Source organism: Colletotrichum jinshuiense, chromosome 8 (genome assembly GCF_051148585.1).
Source record: "Colletotrichum jinshuiense chromosome 8, complete sequence".
Taxonomy (NCBI): domain Eukaryota; kingdom Fungi; phylum Ascomycota; class Sordariomycetes; order Glomerellales; family Glomerellaceae; genus Colletotrichum; species Colletotrichum jinshuiense.
Window position 1 is genome coordinate 2,442,642 of NC_139315.1, and position 19,693 is coordinate 2,462,334.

Sequence of the window (19,693 nt, forward strand, 5' to 3'; positions counted from 1 at the left end):
TGCTGACGGCTGATAGAAGCGCACGGCTCCGTTGGATATCGACCGGCGGGCCCCGATTGTCGCCCGGCATGCCTCCCCGGACCCCCGGGCCCGGCTTCACTTCTTCGGCACGCAGCAGTCTCCCGCCGTCCCCGCAGCCTTGTCGGCCAAGCCCCTGATGCCACAGCTGACGGCCTCTCCCTCGGAAGCCGGGGGCGCCTCGACCTCGCCAAAGTCCTTGGCGAGCGCGTCGCAGATCAAGGCGAGCTTGAGGTCCTTGTCCGACAGGCCCTTGGGGCTGTGCGTCGTCCAGCGGATGAAGGTTGTGTTGTAGACCTGTTACACATGTTGGAATCTCTCCGTCGACGCGAACATATTGGGGGAGAGGAGGGGAGATGAGCTTCTGGGTGAGACCCCGGGAGGGATGGGGACGTACGTTTGACCACTCGGGGTGGTGGTTGTGAGTTTTACACTGCAGGCTGACGGCGGTCATGAAGTCCTGTTTTTCGGGGCGCACCATTGTCAGCATGCGCTGTACCGACGCCCCCGGATACACACGGTGTTTCGATGTTTCAAAAATAAAGGCAGAAAAAGAAACGAAGGGTTCGTGAATAGATGCCATGAGGGTGAGACGGGGAAACGCACCCACGTCTTTGCAAAGTTCTTGAACTTGAAGCTCCGCTCGACGGCCTCGCCATCGTTGACGAGCGCCCACCGGCCCTGGCCCAGGAGCGTCTGCAGCGACGATGACAGGGATGCCTCGTCGGAGCCCTGCGAGAAACGGGCCTGCAGCTGCGTTCCCGAGGTGGTCGTCGACATTGTCCTTGGGTGGTGGTGGTGACGATGGCTAATGTATCGGGGCGATGAGGCCGGCAGCGTTGCTTTCAGGAGTCGGGAGGGCGCGGTGAAGGGGCGCGTCGTTTGGTGAGCTAGCCTTCGCAGGATGAAGGGCGTGGTCATTTTCCGCCGCGGCGATGTGAGAGGGGTTTTGGTGGTTGTGAGAGGTGATGTAAGTTACGTACAGCAAGCTACTGGAGACGATGAGAGCCGCACACCGAGAGGTGTGGTTTTGGGAGATGTGGTGCTAGGGTGCTAGGGGTGTACACCCCTGTCGCCACTGCTCGTGGCCGAGCTCAAGTGGGGGGGTGTTTGGTGATGGAGACGAACTCACTCACTTGTGACCTCGAATCACAAACTAAGCAATCGTACACTTATGCGTGGATCTGCAAGTTTAATATCCTAAGTAAGATCATATCACAACGCTAGTGATATTTGGTGGTATATGACCTAGGCGCAAACGTGTAATCGGAGCTGACCGCAGGTTTAAGACGAGCATGTCTCGGCAGAGACGGAGGGAACTTCAATGGAAGAAGCAGCCCCACGTCCGCAACTCGGGTGCTGTCCGCAGATTCAACGACTGCCATCTGAACCGTTTCCTGTGATTTAAATCACGGCAGAAAGAATATGTCAATTGATGCTTGAAGACCCCACAAAGCCATGATCCCCGGCATTCAATGGCCGATTACGGCAGACCGTATCAGGTCCTTGGGAAAGCTCTCGAGCTTGGCGACTTAGAGGATGAAGCTTTGTTCCCACATTGATATCAGGGGGAGAGGCGCTTACTTATCTAGTTTCGGAAGGTCATGTACTGACCATGCCGCCCCCTTGCCAACAAACATGCCATTGAGCAGCTCTGGGACTTGTTTTTGGCGAGGAGGAATCCTTCTTCCCGCTTATCGGGGAGGGAGGTTGGTAGAATCCAAAGTGCCGGGATGGTACGCATACCCCGCGCTTCGAGCTATGACAAGGAACCTCCGATATGATGACCACCGGAAGGCAGTTCCTCGACGACGCATGATTCAAATCGCGCCTAATCTATTCTAAGTTCATTCGAAATATATTCTGACCATTCAAAAGATTCGAACTGAAGCAAAGGCGGCGTGTAATCGCCGTCCGGCAAATTGAATCGACGGGAATTTGCGTGTATTTGCGAACCCCCTCCACAACAGTGAAACCCCAGGCGAGCTGCTCAGCATGCGTGTTCCATACCGGCCTTCCGAGGCGGAGATAACAACTGCAGCTGCACATCCTCTCAAAGCCGCTGCTTCGAGCAGCAGCCAAGATCGTACGATGTCCTCTCCCAAGGAATGGGAGCCGGCCGTGGAGCCGGCCGTCACGGTCATCGTGGCCGACCTCCTCATCCCGGGCCGCGGCGACCCGTTCAAGGACGCCGCTGTCGCCGTCGAGAATGGCATAATCACCTTCGTCGGCAAGCATAACAAGCTGCCGAAAAACTACCGCTCAGTCAAGCCGGTCCACGTTCCGGTCCTCATGCCTGGCCTTTGGGATGTGCACGTTCACTATCTCGGCCTCGATGTGGCGTCAACATTTAGCACTGGCCTGTTCAACGTCCTGCCGGGATCCAATGCCCTTGTTGGCGCCATCAGTGTCGAAGACCTCGAGGCGACGTTGCTGGCGGGTTATACGTCTGTTCGTGAGCTTGGCGGCTACGCCGGCGATCTGGTCCCCGGGATCGAGCAGGGACGTCTCGTGGGGCCCAATGTGTACTCATCCATCGCTGCCATGTCCATCAGCGGAGGACACGGCGATCAGCACACCCTGCCCATTGGCACTGTGCTGGACTTTGCAAAGTGCGGTGGTCCCTGCTCCATCGCCGACGGTCCGGATGACTGCACCAGAGCCGTGAGGCTATTGGTCCGCCGAGGAGCGCGCTGTATCAAGGTCTGCTCCAGCGGTGGCGTCCTTAGTTTACTGGACGATCCGGAGGACAGGCAGTTCTCGGACGAGGAGCTCAAGGCCATAGTCGACGAGGCCGGCCGCACCCGTCGCTCTGTTGCTGCCCACGCCATCGGAAAGGCGGGCATCATGGCCGCCCTCAGGGCCGGTGTTAAAAGCATCGAACACGGCATGTACCTCGACGACGAGGTCGCCGACGTTATGCTCGAGAAAGGTGCTATCTTTGTGCCTACTCATCACATTGTCACAACCCTTGGCAAGGATACATCAAAGCTGCCACCCCCTCTGGCACGCAAGGTTGAGAAGCTTGTACAGAAGGCCGCGGACTCTTACCGCCTGGCTATCAAGAGGGGTGTCAAGATTGCACTCGGCACGGACACTGTCAGTAGCGACCGCAATAATGCCCTGGCACACGGAAACAATGCCACAGAGCTATATTGGGCAGTGAAGAACGGTATGACACCGCTGCAGGCCATCGAAGCGGGCACCGCCAACGGTCCCGAGGTCCTTGGTGGGATGGCACCTCTCAGCGGACAAATCAAGGAGGGCTACGATGCGGACCTGATCGCTATCGCGAGCAACCCTCTCGACGACATCGCCATTCTGACGAAAAAGGAGAACATCACCCACGTCTGGAAAGGGGGTGCCCTGTTCAAGTCCCCCTGAAACTCTAGCTGGTCGTTATCTGACGTGTACGTAGACTGGGTCGCTGGTTGGGAAACATTAGTGCTGAAGGAGCTGTAAACCTGCTGTCGAATAGAGAATGAATACTCGTTTCTCGCCATTGCGGTACTCCGCGTACCATCAGTCAGCGACAGGCTTCTCTGCAACCAACTGAGACGTTCTGCCACCCTCTCGCGCCATGTGCTCCATGAAGCCCCCTTGATGGTTACCTAGGGACATCTCGATGTATCTTTTGTGGCTTGACGCAGCTCGACCATTCGAGAGATTGGTTGGCGGAACTCCTGTTAATGTTACACTGCCACCAGTGGCCCACCACTTCTCAGGCCTCGGCAATCGCAGTGTCACAGTCGAACTAGGTTGTCGCCCGGTGAAGTTCTGGAGCGGGGGGAAGCCAGGTTGCCGCGATGCTGACTGTGCACGACGCAGATGGGTGCTGGAATGGCCCTATTGATGCATTAGCGAGCTGTCAGTAACAGGCATGGGCATTGTTAGCTTTGCTTCGATGTGCCCCTCCTCGAGGGGGTAGGTACGCACTGGGTTGTTCCGGTGCAAGCAGCTCTTTCAACCCAGGATATCTTCAGGGGCACACAGCAGACGTCTGCTTACGTGTCCCGTGAACATGGATATAATGGCTATTACAACTGCGTTGATCGCCGGGAGTCGGGGTCCAAAGTGTAAAAGCATCTTCGGAGTTTGAGTGGCGATTGCGGGCAATGCTATTTTGCCGAGCTCTTTCTTGTCTTGGCTCTTGGACGCGGTGCTTCTCGGGCATGGCAACTCTGAACCAAGGTGGTCCAAAAAGGTCAACCGACCATATTCAGGCACTGATATCGCAAGCATATCGCTGGCGAACCGGAGTAGCCGCACAGTAACTGGGGGCATAGGTGTGATGCTGGGGGGTGTTGTATGGCTGGTCAATAGGACGCCAGAAGCGAATCCAGGTAGGCAAGGGTGTCGACGAAGGCCGGAGACGTAAAGGCAGATGGAAACTGCTCGTCGGTGGAAGGACCCAGCTGCCATTTCCCATTGAGGTGGCCTTTGAGTGAAGGCTCCCTCCAGAAGGTATCAATTATTCGGTTGGGCTGTAGTCTCTCTATCTGCTATGCGAGTTCGGTGATCATGTTGGCTCGGCAAAGCCGTCATCTCCACAGCATCGCAACGGTAAACCCCTGAATGCAAAGCATCGTAAAACACAATGAGCATAGATCATTGGAAGGCGGCTTCAGCATGCCGACGAAAGCTGGTCCATTGCATTTAGAAGAGCACCCGACACATGAGCGCGGTTGTCGGCGCCATCGCATGATCTCACCAATAACATCCCATTGGCCAATATGTGTCCGAGCAAGTGTGTTGTCTTTCCAGAACATGCACAGACCCCGCCAAAAGGATGGATGCAGCACATGTGCATGCTAGACGCGCCAAGCCCTGGGCTTATGTAAGTCAAACGCCGGGAGTCGCGGTGCTTGCTGGCCGCAGAGAGCCCGTCCCCGTCCTGCCTTCCAGTCAAGGCAGGTGTTGAGGGCAGAGGGATTTCTTGACGCCAGGGTAGCGAGACAGACGCAAGCCACCGGGTACCTCGCGCTGATGGGATTGGGTGTGCCCAAACTAGTCTCGGTGAGGTGTCGGTAAATGGGTGGGCGAATCCAAGGATGCTGCCAGGCCGCCCTACAGAACCAACATGCGACATGCGGGAATAACGTACACAAGGCACCTCGAGGAAAGGGTACTGTCTGGGGCTTATCGCAGGATATGGACACCATCTTTGCATGGTTGCCTTTCTCCCTGCCCGGTTACGGAGCCCTTCGGCACAGAACCCTAAGGCGCCGTGTCGCCCTGCTGTTGTCGGCCCTTTCGCAATGTCCGTCGCGTCGCCTTGCCTCCCAGTTTGTCTCGTCATTGTGTGATTGGGAGTGTCGGGTTGGTCCCTGTGGAGACTACTTGGATGAGGTAATTGTCCCGCTTAATTGTTTTCTCTGCCAAATGGATGGACTCCCGTCCCGACGCCGTCACCTTCCCCCTGAGGTATCCACCGAACCCAGTAAAGCCACCCCGCTCCCATGGCTGACAAATATTTGCTGACTGTCCCGGTCATCACCACGCGGCGATAGTGTAAACCCACGATTTCATGAGTACGGCTGGGGAGGTACAAACCCTCCGGGCATTGTAATTGTTAACAGACAAATTAGGACGGCACTGGCGCACCTTTCTTTGCCCACCCAGCAGGGACTTCGATACCTACTTAGCAAGTGACTGGACTTGGGGATAGCGTGCCTGCCTGCCCGATTGAAACAGCAGTAATCACGTGGTCGAGTCGTGCTGCCTGACACAGCAGCTTCTCCGACAGTCAAGGGAGAGGCGCAGGCGACACCACATGTATATCGGCGGCCGCGGCCGCGGTACGAGCGCAGCTGCTTTCAGCTCTGAGCACGTCTGCGCAGTGCTGTGCAGTCCAGTCAATGTATCCGTATACCTCTCGAAGTTGCCGTGGGAAAAGATGCAGGCAAACACGCGATCGGAGAGGCTGTTCAACAAGAAGGCCCCAAACAGGGAGCTGAAAAACAGTACGTCTTTCGTCCTTTCCTTGGGATCTTTCTTGCCGTATGTATAGAAGAAAGAATCAAAGGCGCGAGGCAAGAACCAAGCTTCTCTCTATTCGTACCTCAGCTTGACAGCAAACGCGCATGGGAGTAAGAAGTGCTTCCTGTCGGGTCAGAGCTTGACGACTCCTGTCGACCACAGCCGTATTGCTAGTAGAAGGAAGGGCCTTAACTCTGGTCGACTGGCCAAATCAAACATCAGCTTGCAGACTAATAGTGAAATGCTTATGGAATAGCATCTTTCGCCCAATTCTCCATGCCTGGCTTTGTGTTGCTTGACCCGTCGGCCCCGGGAGGAATCCCCTTCGGTCGCCTTCCTCGTCTCGCGTCACAAGGTGCACCGGGTCGGGGAGCAGAAGTACCTCACAAGCTCGGGCAGGTACACACCAAAGTACCCTTCTCCTCCCGACAAGCAACAAGCTACATCCATCCGCCCTACCGAGATTCTTCCTCGTCGCGTCCCTCCTCTTCTTCCCAATCAATCAACCAGCCAACCAATCCTTCATTCCCAGCCACTCCAATTTTTTTTCCCTCGCGAAAAGAAGCATCAGTTCCATCCATCACAAATCGTGGACAGGACAGGACTGGCAGCAATCAAACAGGACGACACGGCACAAACGCGTCAACCCGCCCTTCCAACTCACCCCAATCACCAAAGCTCCTCTCACACCTGGCCACACCTGGGGAAGAGGGACAAGACAAAGACAAGACCAAACGCATATTGCAAGCTGCCGCGGATCAGGAGAAAAAGAGGTCCAAGCTACGCGACCTGACCTAGGTCCTTACCTCACCGGAACAAGTACCTACGGATACCTTGCCTCACCTTACGTTACCGCGTACAGATTACCCACACCCTCGTCAGGTTCCCCTCCTCTACGACGCGCTAAGGTCGCAGGCGATTACCTAAACATTTCGCTGAACTGCCGCATCGGTCCTCCGTCTCATCCAGTCTCATCGTCCGGGCCCTCTTTATAAGTTCTGTCGGGTGCCTGTAGTAATCAATCCTCCGTCCACTTCATGCTGAGTCAGAACCGGAGCTTGAAGATGCAGAGCGCTTCGTCCTCGCCCTCTGCGAATACCACCACTAACACAGGTGAGTAGCGCTTCGTCTTTCTCGTTTCTCCTTTCTCTGCTTCCTGATCCCCATTCTCATCTCCCATCCTGCCCTTCCCGCCAATTTGCTGTCCCGACCGACCAGCGAGGGTTCTGGCCATTCCGTCGATCCCGTACCTATCCCTCTCCGCCGTCACCCTCTTTCTTTCTCACCCCATCCTCCAGTCCCAGAAGCTGCCCTAGCTTTCCGCCTTACCTCATCCTTCATTCACTACTCCTACATTGTACCTTATTCGGATCTCATGTACTCAGCCTGAGACGGAACCCTCTTTCACTTAAACTACGTTGCAATCTTCAATACCTGCTACATACCAGAAGAGGCCGTGTTCCCTCTCACCATCGGTGATATGTAATCACTACCCCCTCCCCCAGACTTCCCTCCCATCACTTGCGACTTCTGCAAGCTAGCAGCTGTCTGAGCTATACTGTTCCCATCTTTGTTTGCGCAAAAACATTTGGGGCAAAGGTGGAAACAATACGAAGACTGAGCTACGGCTTTAGCGGCTGGCGTCCAGTCGTTTCTTACACCTCCCCATCATCTCACGCGCGGCGCATCTCCCAACTCCTTCACACCCCTGCTACCTCCGAGGGCTCTCATCTTCCCGAACCTCCATCGAGCTGCAATCCGTCGGTTTATTTCAAGCCAGACCGTCCCCAATTCCCACTGATTCTCAACCATCTGTTTTTGACAAGTCTTGGCGTCAACCCAAGCTTATACATTCCTTGCTGACATGATATGTGCTCTCCGCAGACGCCCATTTGCGAGCGCAGCTTGAGCTACTGAGCAAGCACACCACGCCCAACTCGTCAGACAACGCGACGGCCTCATCTCGCGGAGCTCGTCCTCAAGCTTCCAACCCACCGAGCGCGCCGCCTGCTCATGGCTATAGCAACGGCACGACATCGCCACCCACTGACGTTCTGCCGCCGATAGTCAACAATCACGCAGACTCCGAAGCCCACATCCACCCTGATCTTCGAGCTCGAACCACACACGCGCCAGCTGTTAATATGATGCCCGCTGGCGTACCCGCTCAACCGCAGCAAATCGCACCTCCACCGACAGCCGCTGGTCCATCCACTGCTCCTCCGGTCCATTCTGACCCGACAGCCATGGAGCTGGACGATGGCGCTGAGGGTCGCAAAGCCAAGCGCGAATTGTCGCAGTCGAAGCGCGCCGCGCAGAACCGAGCTGCTCAGGTACGATGTTCACGATGAAACAAAACGCGGGATGCGCCGGATTAGCGGGTGTGCGATTGCACGGCGCATGTCGCAAAAGGCTGTGGTGGTGCTTACGGCGCGTCGTGGGCCGTCACTCTACCCGAGTGATCAAGCGCTTTAGCCAAGCCAGCTGCATCCGGCGCGTCCATTCCATAAAGACTGTAGCAACTTGTTACGGAACCCGAGCTAACCTGACATCTTTTAGAGAGCTTTCCGTCAGCGAAAAGAAGGTTATATCAAGAAGCTTGAGCAGCAAGTAAGAGACTACATGGAGATGGAGCAGCAATACAAGGCGATGCAATCGGAGAATTACGCGCTGCGCGAATACGTGATCCATCTTCAGTCGCGATTGATGGATGTCCAGGGCGAGATTCCCCAGCCCCCTCCCAACGTCAATCTTCAGCAGCCTCCGTTGCCGCCTCCTGCGGCCCCCATGAGCGGTCCAGAGGCCGCGCCTAGCAATCCAGGTGCTGGCCCTCTCGAGGCCGTTGCACAGGCAGTCGCCGGCCTTGCCGCTCAGGAGCAGCTCGCTGAGCGACAACAGTTCACAAACAAAAGCTTCCAGCCTGAGCAAGTCAAGGATGAGACGCGACGAGAGAGCGACGAGATTGACACGCAGCTGTCGGATGGCCTCCCGGCCCCGACTGCTTCTATGTGAATGCGCCTCGGGAATAGGGGTGTTTTGCATTTCAATCTCATGGTTTTCGTCGCGGGCGTTGCGGTACAATGGTTTGTCAAGATATTACTAGTGGACAGGCGTTAACGGCATGGCTTCTTCTACCCACCTGTACAGGTGTTTTTGTTGCGATGCCCGCGGGCTTGAGTTTTTCATCAAAAGGGCGGAGTGGGCTGTGGCTGCGATGTTGGCACGAGAGCGTGCGTGCCAAGTTAAGGATTTGAGGACCAGATGGAAACCGCTCGGCGGCTGTGTTTTGAGCATTGTCATTTGTATCATCCAGGTCCCAAGTGATGGTTATCGAGAAGAGAATAGAGTCACGTTAGGCAGCTTCCAACACGTTGGCTGGGACCTTGGCACGACCTGATTCCCATCGCAGGTAGTCACTGCACAAACTCTGTTGCATTATCGTGTCGTGAATGTTGGGCGCTCAGTAACACCGAATGATCTTGCTGCCTCACCCTCGTTTCCCCCCTTTTCTTTCTTTTTGGTTCAGAAGTCATCACAGGAATGAGGCCATGTATGGGTGCCCCAGATCACTTCAGCCGATGATGGTAGAGGGAGGGACCACGGTGTTTTCCTTCATGCTCTTCCGTTTTATTGTGACAAACTGTTGAAAATGATAACCCAGCATCGCATGCCCACCGCTTCCCCGCGGAAAGTTTCCTGCCCTTGAACCCTGCGCTGCTGCTTGCGAAGCACCTAGTTTGACTAATCATACATACGAAGTGTTGCCAAGGTCGTGTTCCTGTGAGACGGGGAAAGAAGGTTAGCTTGCGGAGAAAATCAAAAGGGGAAAGGAGAGGATGGGAATGCAAATCAGGCCATGACTGTTGTGGATGGGGGTATGATTCACCTTGATATACTCCGAGCCCTTCTCCTGGTACTCTTCCCGAGTGATGGTGGCGGCCTTCCATGCGGAGGAGCCCGCCCAGCCGGCAGCGCCCTTCCAAGCGTCGAGGAGGGCATCCTGGGCGCGACGGATGGCGAGAGGCGAGTCGGCGGGGAGCAGCGGCGTCAGCCCCTGGCGGAGACGCTCGTCGAAGCCCTGAAACAGAGTATTGCCGCCCGTGAGGAAGACGTCTTTCAAAAAGTCGGAGCGGTTGGGTACGGCGCCGAGGCGCTGGTTCAGGATGTCTCCCAAAATCTCGACGATGCCTCCCTGGTCGACACCGGCGATGGAAGGTTGAAAGACGACCTCGGGCACGCGGATGCGCTCGACGTTGAGGTGAATCTGGTTCAGCTCGGCCTGAGACCCTGCGTCGAAGGGGCGGGGGCCGCGGGCAAAGGCGTGCAGCATCGACTTGGACCAGTCCGTCTGGGCCTCGTAGGTGTTCTCATACGTGAAGTCCGGGTCGTAGCGGAGGAGGTCCTCCTCATAGATCTTGAGGTTCGCGCTGAGGTCTTCCTCTTCCTGTTCGTCGTCACTGTTTTCGCCGACAGTGATCTGGCGGTACACGCCCCAATCATCGTCATTGGCGCCAAATGTATCATCGTCACCGCCGCGGCGGCGCTTCTTAGTCGGGGCATCCGAGGCAAGGTTCGCGATGCTCTTCATACGGATCTGTGAGGCGAGCGACTTGCGGTTACCGAGATCCTGCTTGAGGCGTTCGCGCTCCTTCATCTTCTGGAGTGTGAGGTCGCGGGCCTGGCGCTTCTCCTCGAGCCAGCCTTCCAGGTCGTTCTCGCGACGCTCTTCGTCGAGACGCTTCTCCTCCTCGATGCGGGCCTTCTCAGCCTCCTTCTCGGCCTTGGCGCGGGCTCGCGCGTCGTAGTTGGATTTCATAAGCTTCTGCTGGCGCTTTGCCTTGATACCGGCGTCGTCAAGGTCCTCGTCTGGCACGTCGAGGAGATCGAAAACCGGCTCTTGCTGCTCCTCCGCGGGATCGCCACCAACGTCCTTCGTACGTGCCTTCTTGACCGCCTTCTCCAAGGTTGAAATGGCCCTTTCCAGGGCCGCCTCGTCCTTGAGATCGTTGCTGTCCAACAGCCGCCTGACCTCCTTCTTGTTGGTCTGCTGTTCCAGCTTGACCTGAAGTTTCTTGTACTGCTCGAGCTCGTTTTCCTTACGCATCAACTTCTCCAGGCGCATCTTCGCGGCTTGTTCTTGTAGTCGTCTGCCACTCTCCTTCTTTCGCTCGGCGATGCGAGCTAGCTCCTCTTCGGTCTTCTGGACAATGACCTCTTCCGTAAAGGGATACTGCATGACAATATCTCGGTCTTCGAGACCAGTCCAGTCCAGGTAGCCCCGCAGCTCATTGTCGTAGTCTGTTGAAACGTAGGCGTGATCGCGAAGCATATGTTCAGCCTGCGACACGTTAAGCTTCCCAGTAAAGGCGGGGTATTTCAACCGAATCAGCCTCAGAAGGTACTCTGCCGCATGCCAGCCTCCCCAATTCAGTCTTGTAGCTTGACTGAGCATCGCCTTGTGGTTATAGACGGGTATTACGTGGGTGGATGTGTAGGACGACGAGACTACCAATCCTGTGTTTCCCTTGTTGTGTCTGTATGAGAAGAGCGAGTCGATACCGTATGCCAATGACGGCGCGCCATAGCATTCGAAGACAATTTCCGTCATGGCTATCGAATGTTAGGTACATCGCCTTTCGGAATAATTTAAGGGCCAGCTTACATTTCCGAGAATAAGGCATGTTAGCCACTGCCTCGGTCATGACGATGGGCAAGTCTATGGACGCATCATCGCCATTCAAGCCAAGCTTTAGGAAGATATAGTCAAGAACATGCTCCATGGCGTCCCAATTGCTGACTATACCCGTCCCCTGCTCATGCGCATATCGAATATGGCTCCTCGCAGTCGTATCGGCATAGCAGTCGCTGCCAGCGAAGGAGTATGTCTTTCCGGCTTTTCGGTCGCGGTATTTGGACATGATCGGTGGGATATTCAATCTCGGGGTCTCCTCGAAGGACCATCCTGCGCGAACAGCCGAAGATCCTGCGATGGTTAGCTAGGGAATGGCTCGGAACACCTCAGGTCCCTGAAGGCTTACCATTGTCAATGACGATAGCTGCACCTCCGGCAGCCTGTGCCAATGCCTTCTCCCTTCCATCATGTTGCACCGGAATCGGCTTCTCAAACTTCGCCTCCTTCACAGGGAAGATCTTTGCAGTCGGGTAGGTTCTCTCGGGAGGCGCAGGCAGAGGGGGCAACTCGCCCGTTGCTGAGGGCGCCATCGCGACGTGGTTCGTGATCGGTTCTAGGATGTCGCGGTGCGACGGACCATATTGGGTTGACGAGCAGCGTTGATCGATTCAAGGTCGAACGCGTCAGGTCGGCGGCTTTGTAAAATGTTATCTCAGGGCGATTGCGTCACGTGCGCCACGTTCAATGCGCCTGTTCGATTACAGTTGTTGAAGTTGCGATGCGCCGTCTTGCGAGGCTGCGAGGCTGTAATATTTAGTGGGCCCTGACAGTGCTATGCGTTTAGTGTTGTAGCACAGCTGTGCGACCTTGACGCAGCTCCTACTGTAATTGCCTTTACATCATCTTTCCATATGCTGTCACTGTCACGATCACAGTAACTGAAGATCACCAATATGACCTGTGAATTTTAATACCAGTATTTTGCATTTAAATAAATTTCATGTTTTCGAGGTCATGGACGCAAGTCTTCCTATGTTTGTAGCCAAACACACAAATGCTGGCCTCTCATTGGGGTATCTGCTCTACCACATCTGAACTGCGGCCGAATTGTTTTCATCAATCTTGTCTCATTGCTCATCCGTGTCCACCATACATATGATCAGCCGATGTGAATCAGGAAGGCGGCTTCAAGTTGTCCGTTGCTATTTTGATGTTAACGATTGCTAGGAATCCACGATGGCAGTGAACTCACCCTCGAGGTGGAATAGGACGTTGGACTGGTAGTTCTTGAACATTTGAGCGACGAGCTCAACATTCATATTCTGGATGTTAATATCCTAAGGGAATATAACATCAGTTACGCCCCGATCAGATACTTGGAGAGGGAGTTAATACCTGCAGAGACTTGTTCATGACCATGACGGCCTCATTGAGTTTCTCCTGTGGGACGTGTAAGTTACGATGTTTGGGTGTTGTTTTCGGAGGGGAAGTCGTACCACATTGGTAATGATGCGAGAAAGCAGCAGGTTCTGCTGATGTTCATGAGGGCTCTCCTATACTCGATATTAGAAAGATTTTTTTTAAACATGTTGTACGCGAAGATGCGCCTTCATACCATCTTGTAAAGGTCTGCGGTTGCGGTTGCGGTGCGTTTGTTTACTTCCAGTTGATTGAATGAGGTACCCCACGAAAGCCAGCGCGGGACCTACCACACCGAACACACCGATAGGCGGTAAATCACGGCAGAATAAGCTCCCCTGCTACTGCTTCAATCAATGTGCGGGATCACCCATTCGTCCTCAATCCGGTCGTCAGCGTCACTAAGTCCTTCTTGAGAACCCTTACATCTACGATACCACCGAACTAACAACATGGCGGCCCCGAAAGAAGCGACAGAGGCGCAGCTGGCTCACCAGGCGCTCCTTGACGAGCTCGACATCCACTCCATCCACAAGAGCTTCCGCAACCCGTCCTGGCGCCCCAACCAGCGTCGCAACAAGAACATCAAGACTATCCTCGGCGACGCCTCCCGCCGTGAGGCCTCTGCCATGGCGACCCCGCAACAGGAGGATGCCAGTGCCGCAGCTACCCCGGCGGCTGGCCAGCAAGGTGACGACGGTCTCTCGACGAGCGGCACTTCGACGCCCGCCAACACGAGCAGTGGCCTGCCGCCCAACTTGGCGCAAGCCTCGCGCAGCCTGTCGAAGCTGGTCCTCGAGAAGAGCCTACGACCCAACGGCAGTTCAGTCCCCAGTGTTACATACACCAACATTGAGTCGGCGCCGTCGCTGGCGCACGGGAAGCGGTACTGCGACATCACAGGCCTGCCGGCGCCGTACGTTGACCCGAAGACGCGGCTGCGGTATAACAACAAGGAGGTGTTCGGGTTGATTCGGAACCTACCACAGGGCGCGGCGGAGCAGTATCTGGAAGCTCGCGGCGCGCATACCGTCCTCAAATGATCGATCTTGTATATTCTACCTTATCGGGGTTACAAGTGCTACAATGCTGTAGCTTCACAGCCAAGGCGTTTCGGGATCACATCAAAGGCTACTGAGGTTCGGAGTCAACGGGGAAAGGGGATAAGCATGCGTATGGGAACGTCTCAAATTGTATTTCTTATGAGAAGCTAGCTATGGGTTGAGAATATGTACGACCAACAAAGTCAAATCTCAACTATACAGCCCTACGCCTTTCAGCATAGGGTGCTAGATGACACTCCGGCTTAATCGTGATCAACGGTTGTTCTCCGCCTGTGAATCGACTGATTACCGAGAACGTATGGGAGACGATACTCAGTTGCCATAGCTTGAAGCTACGACCGCCGCGGCAGACTGCAAAGCAGTTTATTGCGTCACTTACCGTTGGGGATTGAGATTGGATTGGCTTCAACGACAATTGGCAGTGTGTGGCACAGTGTCGGCTGCCTAAACCAGCCAAAGCCTGCCATGATAGCCGTCCAACTCGTCTAGTTTTAGACTGCAAGACGTGAGGCACGATGGCCCCCCGGGTATGCCCCCCCGGGTATGCCCCTGCGAGCACAGAAGAGAAGTTGCAGGTATCCAGTGACGTTTTCGTCAAGAGTCAAGTGTGAAGATCCGATATTGTCAATCTGCATGTCAAAGCAGAGCCAACATCAGTTCGCCGTCCGTGTATGGACAAGCGCCGAGCAAAGGCACAATTTCAGTGCAGATTGACACCAATAGAAACCGTGTCAGCTGGTGAGCCATAATGGGGATGTTGCCGGAAGCTCCATTGGAAGTAAAACACAAAGGTAAGGTTGAGGATGGAGGAACAGTGCCTGTCTCAAATTTTTCTAGTTGAGCGTGGGTTAAATCCATCTCTGGGAAAATCCGGGACTCCACCTTATTGGTTGATATGCGGGCCGTTCTTTTTTAGTGGCTTTATACCCGCGCAAAGAGATCCGTGACGGCGCGGCAGCAGCAGTAGCACAGCACCAAAGACCCCTGCTCGCGTGCCAGTAATCGGTGCCTTCCCCTGGTGATCTGTTCTTTGTTTAACCAAAAATTAGAGCCTGCCCGCCCAACAATAAGCTATCAGACCGGCGTATCCTACTCACCAACTCAACCCTTACTACCGCGTCGAGTTTCGAAGACGAGCAGATAACCGAATACCTCGACGACGCCTCATCGAACCCCCTCCCGTACTCACCCCCTATAATTCGAACCGGTCGAAGTTAACTATAAACCATTTCAAGATGGCGTCGATGTGGATGTCCGACACCCAAAGTACGTTTGCGCTGGAGAGCTCTACGCCAACGGCACCCAGTTGTCGTCAGAGCCCCGTTGCTCCCAAGGGATTCTCGCTAACACGTTTTGCAGAAATTGGAGTGATTTTTTGCTCCGGAGGTAGGTTTGCGCCTTGCCAAAGTTCTGGCGCATAGAGAGCAGAAGGGACTCGGGGCTGATGCCGGTGTTGCGCTTTACCAGGAGGCTTTTTCCTCATCGGCGGAGTGATGCTGTTTTTTGATCGTGCCATGTAAGTCTTATCCATATAGTCGCTCTACTTTGCGACAGCGAAGCTGACCGGTCTCTGTAGGCTTGCCATGGGAAACGTACGAACCCCTTGAAACGACAAACACCTCGGAACGAAAACGAGGGCTAACCGTTGGCGGCGCGCGCTTCTAGATCCTATTCCTGATCGGCCTGACGATAATAATCGGACCCCAAAAGACACTCCTGTTCTTCGCACGGAAACAAAAGGCCAAGGGAACAGCGGCCTTCTTTGCAGGTCTTGCTCTGATTCTGCTGAGGTGGCCCCTGATCGGCTTCTGCGTTGAGCTCTATGGTATCATGGTTTTGTTTGGCGACTTTCTCGGCACCATCGCCGCGTTTGCGCGGAATATTCCCGTCATCGGGCCGTACATCGGAGCAGCGGTTGACCGGTCTGGAGTCGGCCGGCGAAATGCCGAGCTCCCCGTGTAAAAGTCAGGCGTCGTTACCACGGCTGGGTTTATAAGGCCCATGGCGTATTAGAGGACTATATTGAGCTTCGCCAACAGCTTCGGACGCTTCGGCTAATGCTCTCTGGATGGGAAACAGCGTATAGACGGATTGTATACCACAACGGCGCAGATTGATTCACGAGTTTTGGCAGGGCATGTACTATGTGCAGTGATGTACTTGAGAAGCTGGGCAAAGAAAGGACCTCATGGGGAAGGCATATGGGCCAGACCGGAAGATAATGACTGTACGAAAGCACTTGGTTTAACAGCCATCGTCCTTCAAACGATATGAGCTGCTTGAGAAAGCCTGGGAGCGCACACATGGTTTGCAGTGTCTGTCTCTTTTGGACGTGGCCGCGCCTAAGCAAAGATTCCGCCATTGGTGACTCTTGCTACTCTAGTGTTCGTCGATTCATATATCAAATCCTCGGGTGTGGGAGCGAGATGTCCAGCCTGCCTCGCACACAGTAACTCCAGGGGCGCCTCGAGAAACAGTCCCTTCCTGCCTTGTGCCGATCCACGCTCGCCGCCTAGTACTGGAGACTGATGAGGTAGTCTGCCAGCTTCTGCACTGCCGTCGTGGCGTTGCCAGCCTGCTGGGCCTCGGTGTGGTGGCCAAGGAGGATCGCCTGGTTGGACTTGGCGATGGCAATGCCGTCCCTTCCCTGTACAATCTTGTGTCAGCCACTTTTCTAGGTGGTGCAGAGTGCAAACAGTATGCGCCAACCTTTCGTGCATAGATGGCGCCGTCTTCGGCACGGGCCATGACGAATCTGTCGCCGGCGATGAAGAGACCATCGGCGAAGGCCTTGCCCTTGACGGTCTCGTTTCCGGTAACAATGTCGGCGATGACCTTCATCTCGGTGGGGGAGAGCTACAAGACGCAAAGAAAACAGTCAGCACCATGTAAACATAGAGGCGTTGGCAGGGGCTTGGATGCGGCTCGGCGTACCGTGAAACCGGTGGTCGACGCCCACGTGCTGTCGCCAGCGATGCTGATAATGGCGGCCTTGTCAATGTGGCCGGTGCCAACCAGGCTGCAAACTCATGTCAGTCGTGTGTAACTCACAGCCCTCGCGAAGGGAAAGCCGTGGGAATAACTGGTGCAAGGCTACCTGGTGTCAACATAAGCTGCGGTGAGATGGTTAGCTCTCTGGCTCTCAAGGTGGGGGTTTTCTCGGAGATGGCCTCTCTCTTGGAGCTGCCACCGCCACATCGGCAGAGGGCGGTGATGAGCTTACCTTGCCACGACATTGTGAAAGGAGGAGAGGAATAGACTGCAGCTCGCTGAGGTAAATACAGAAAGAGACAAGAAGCTTCTGTCGAAGGGGTGGGTGTGTAGAGCCCAAGCTTTGACGCGGTGTGGAATATGGGGGGGAATTCGGTTTGTGACTGTTGATGTTTCTTGTTCCTCTTCCTGCCTGACGTGCCCCTCTCAGAGGAGCACCAATTTTTAGGTCCAGCGGGGCGGGGTACCGCGCAAACTGCTGAGAGGTCGTTGCTGGTGCAAACCAGGCGGTGCGGGGTACTTTCTTCAGCGTTATTGGCAACTAGGCGAGTACCTGTGTTTCTCGTTGCTTCCACTCCCGGCATCTTTGCTTTGTCCAAAATCCATGAGTGTCATGCAGCTGGATACCGGGTCACTGTGCCTTATCTGGACATCTCACCATTTTTCTTCAACTTTGATGATTGCAAGGCTCGAAAGCCAACGCAGCCCCCAATGCATTGTCTGTCACTGTCCTGTTTTCCCGTCAATCCACCCCAAAAAAAGTAGCTCAGTCTCCATGATCAGCCGGGCCTTCCCATCACGCCTTTGGTTGGGGCCAGTACCTTACCTTCCCACAGTTGCTATGGTTTTAGCGTCCGGCAGCAAGGAAAGGCCGTCGTCCAACTCCCGGTAGCTAGCTGCCCCGCCAAAGCCTCGGTCATATCACGTGATGATGGGATCGACTGTGCGAGACCTTGGCCGATGCACAGTACACACTACAATTCCTTCTTTTTGGTGCTTCAACAAGACCGCCTCAACACGCGCCACATGCATCTTAACCTCAGCCACGACAGTCCCGTCTTCCAGCAGCCGGCCTTGCCAAGCCTGCCGGCAGATTCTCGAGCCACTTGCAACTGCTTGAACTCAACTCCCAATCAGGAATAGGTGTAGCTGCGCGGAGCCTGCAAAAGTTAACACTCAGAGAGCCCGAATGACCGACAACGGAGGTCCGCTTGTGATAAACACTGATGGGATGTTCCCGTTTGTCCAGCTTGGTCCCGTTTAGTCTCCAACTCAACCTATCAGGACATTGGACTTCTGAATACCCGCAATGCCGGGTTCTAGGCTGCAGCAAGCCTCCCGAGGGACCGAGCCTCTCCTTCATCAGATGGACGCTCACCACATGCGTGCTCGATTGACTGGATGAGTCATCCATCTAGAGTTACTCCCGCACAAGTCTCTCTCGGGATGTTACACTGTCAACAGATCGTCGTTTTGAAGTACAAACTACTAGTACATTACGGTTGACCCGCTGCTGGTTCAGACTTTAATCAGTCGCCCCGGTAATCTTGTAGTCTCATCAACATCCTCCGGTTCCTTGTCTTACACGGCCAAGTCGCTTACCCTGCGACTGAAGAAAGCAGGGTGCATAGCGGCATCTGGAAGGAGGCGCAAAGACTCAGTCGTGTCAACAAGCAGCTAACCAATCCGGCCTAATAAATATTGCAACAACTCGGCAACGGACATTACCACATCAACGGTCAAAGCGAGAAGGATTCGAGATGCTACACTACTTCAGATGAACCTTCGGGACAAGGCCTTTTGTTCATCAAACCGGTAGGCTTTTTATTTTCACTCTAAGTCGCTGGTCTTCTGATGGCGACGGGGGGTGTTGTTACCCTGTGCAAGGGCGTGTCTGGTCACGGTTCTGTCAGGGGCGGCATTGACACTATGGTAAACTGTACCGTCAAGCGACTGGAACGTCGGGGTTTTCCCTCACCAACCATTACAGAACCCTCTACCGCGCTTTGTCCACTTCAGATACGGTGGATTTGCAATCTTGAGACGATCAGTCGGCTGTCGACCCCAGACGAGACTGTCGAAACCCCATCGCTCGGCAGCCTTACCTCACCCCTCAGCACCCCTCAGCTCCTGAATGCCTCAAAACCTGGCCAGCCTTGTCGCACAAACTTCCTCGATGCACAGTGATTCAGTGATGTCATTTCAGGGGCCAGAACATGATCTGACTATGGGTCTATGATGGACCGAGAGAACTGGAAAGCGCTTGTCGGCGCCAAGGCCTAGGCGTTGCAGCACACACAGCAAAACACGAACACGTCCTAAAACAACCCACCCAATATTCGGCGATGCCTAACGATAGCGCATCGTGCCCTGGGAACGCTGTTTCAATACGACGCCATTTAATACCGCGCATTCGGGTGTACTTTTGTGTACTTTTTTAGGATTGACAAGATGCCAGCTTGGAACATCGGGTCGCATACGAGCCACCAGGGGGGGCGCGTCGTCCCTAACTCGCCTGCACGATGACATCCTAGCCCGGGCTTAATGAGCCACGGCATCGACTGGTTCCTAGAGTCGCGCAACCTGAGAG

At 54.9% G+C, this 19,693-nt stretch overlaps 9 protein-coding genes across 9 annotated transcripts; 5 read left to right on the forward strand and 4 right to left on the reverse strand.

The window, feature by feature from the left end:
- Window positions 1-96: 96 nt before the first annotated feature.
- EsH8_VIII_000666 (4a-hydroxytetrahydrobiopterin dehydratase) lies at window positions 97-798 on the reverse strand (the record flags this gene model as incomplete). Its single annotated transcript, XM_083269708.1, has 3 exons — window positions 97-315; window positions 416-478; window positions 625-798. The coding sequence occupies 3 exons, from the start codon at window positions 796-798 to the stop codon at window positions 97-99; spliced, it is 456 nt and encodes a 151-aa protein (XP_083129476.1).
- A 1,311-nt stretch (window positions 799-2,109) lies between these two features.
- EsH8_VIII_000667 (metal-dependent hydrolase family protein) lies at window positions 2,110-3,402 on the forward strand (the record flags this gene model as incomplete). The annotated part of the gene is made up of 1 exon (XM_083269709.1): window positions 2,110-3,402. One exon carries the CDS (start codon window positions 2,110-2,112, stop codon window positions 3,400-3,402), a length of 1,293 nt encoding a protein of 430 aa, XP_083129477.1.
- A 2,389-nt stretch (window positions 3,403-5,791) lies between these two features.
- EsH8_VIII_000668 (uncharacterized protein) lies at window positions 5,792-6,795 on the forward strand (the record flags this gene model as incomplete). Its single annotated transcript, XM_083269710.1, has 2 exons — window positions 5,792-5,981; window positions 6,254-6,795. 2 exons carry the CDS (start codon window positions 5,792-5,794, stop codon window positions 6,793-6,795), a joined length of 732 nt encoding a protein of 243 aa, XP_083129478.1.
- A 239-nt stretch (window positions 6,796-7,034) lies between these two features.
- Window positions 7,035-9,009, forward strand: EsH8_VIII_000669 (uncharacterized protein; the record flags this gene model as incomplete). Its single annotated transcript, XM_083269711.1, has 3 exons — window positions 7,035-7,110; window positions 7,882-8,330; window positions 8,557-9,009. 3 exons carry the CDS (start codon window positions 7,035-7,037, stop codon window positions 9,007-9,009), a joined length of 978 nt encoding a protein of 325 aa, XP_083129479.1.
- Window positions 9,010-9,742: 733 nt separating this feature from the next.
- EsH8_VIII_000670 (actin-related protein ARP5) lies at window positions 9,743-12,219 on the reverse strand (the record flags this gene model as incomplete). Its single annotated transcript, XM_083269712.1, has 4 exons — window positions 9,743-9,775; window positions 9,884-11,607; window positions 11,660-11,980; window positions 12,036-12,219. The coding sequence occupies 4 exons, from the start codon at window positions 12,217-12,219 to the stop codon at window positions 9,743-9,745; spliced, it is 2,262 nt and encodes a 753-aa protein (XP_083129480.1).
- A 583-nt stretch (window positions 12,220-12,802) lies between these two features.
- On the reverse strand, window positions 12,803-13,247 carry EsH8_VIII_000671 (DASH complex subunit Dad4; the record flags this gene model as incomplete). The annotated part of the gene is made up of 5 exons (XM_083269713.1): window positions 12,803-12,831; window positions 12,882-12,966; window positions 13,025-13,069; window positions 13,126-13,182; window positions 13,245-13,247. 5 exons carry the CDS (start codon window positions 13,245-13,247, stop codon window positions 12,803-12,805), a joined length of 219 nt encoding a protein of 72 aa, XP_083129481.1.
- Window positions 13,248-13,500: 253 nt separating this feature from the next.
- On the forward strand, window positions 13,501-14,091 carry EsH8_VIII_000672 (YL1 nuclear protein C-terminal domain-containing protein; the record flags this gene model as incomplete). Its single annotated transcript, XM_083269714.1, has 1 exon — window positions 13,501-14,091. One exon carries the CDS (start codon window positions 13,501-13,503, stop codon window positions 14,089-14,091), a length of 591 nt encoding a protein of 196 aa, XP_083129482.1.
- Window positions 14,092-15,347: 1,256 nt separating this feature from the next.
- Window positions 15,348-16,074, forward strand: EsH8_VIII_000673 (Got1/Sft2-like family-domain-containing protein; the record flags this gene model as incomplete). The annotated part of the gene is made up of 5 exons (XM_083269715.1): window positions 15,348-15,378; window positions 15,472-15,498; window positions 15,580-15,628; window positions 15,689-15,704; window positions 15,778-16,074. 5 exons carry the CDS (start codon window positions 15,348-15,350, stop codon window positions 16,072-16,074), a joined length of 420 nt encoding a protein of 139 aa, XP_083129483.1.
- Window positions 16,075-16,624: 550 nt separating this feature from the next.
- EsH8_VIII_000674 (profilin) lies at window positions 16,625-17,348 on the reverse strand (the record flags this gene model as incomplete). Its single annotated transcript, XM_083269716.1, has 5 exons — window positions 16,625-16,759; window positions 16,822-16,968; window positions 17,047-17,131; window positions 17,210-17,225; window positions 17,336-17,348. 5 exons carry the CDS (start codon window positions 17,346-17,348, stop codon window positions 16,625-16,627), a joined length of 396 nt encoding a protein of 131 aa, XP_083129484.1.
- Between the last annotated feature and the right edge of the window lie 2,345 nt (window positions 17,349-19,693).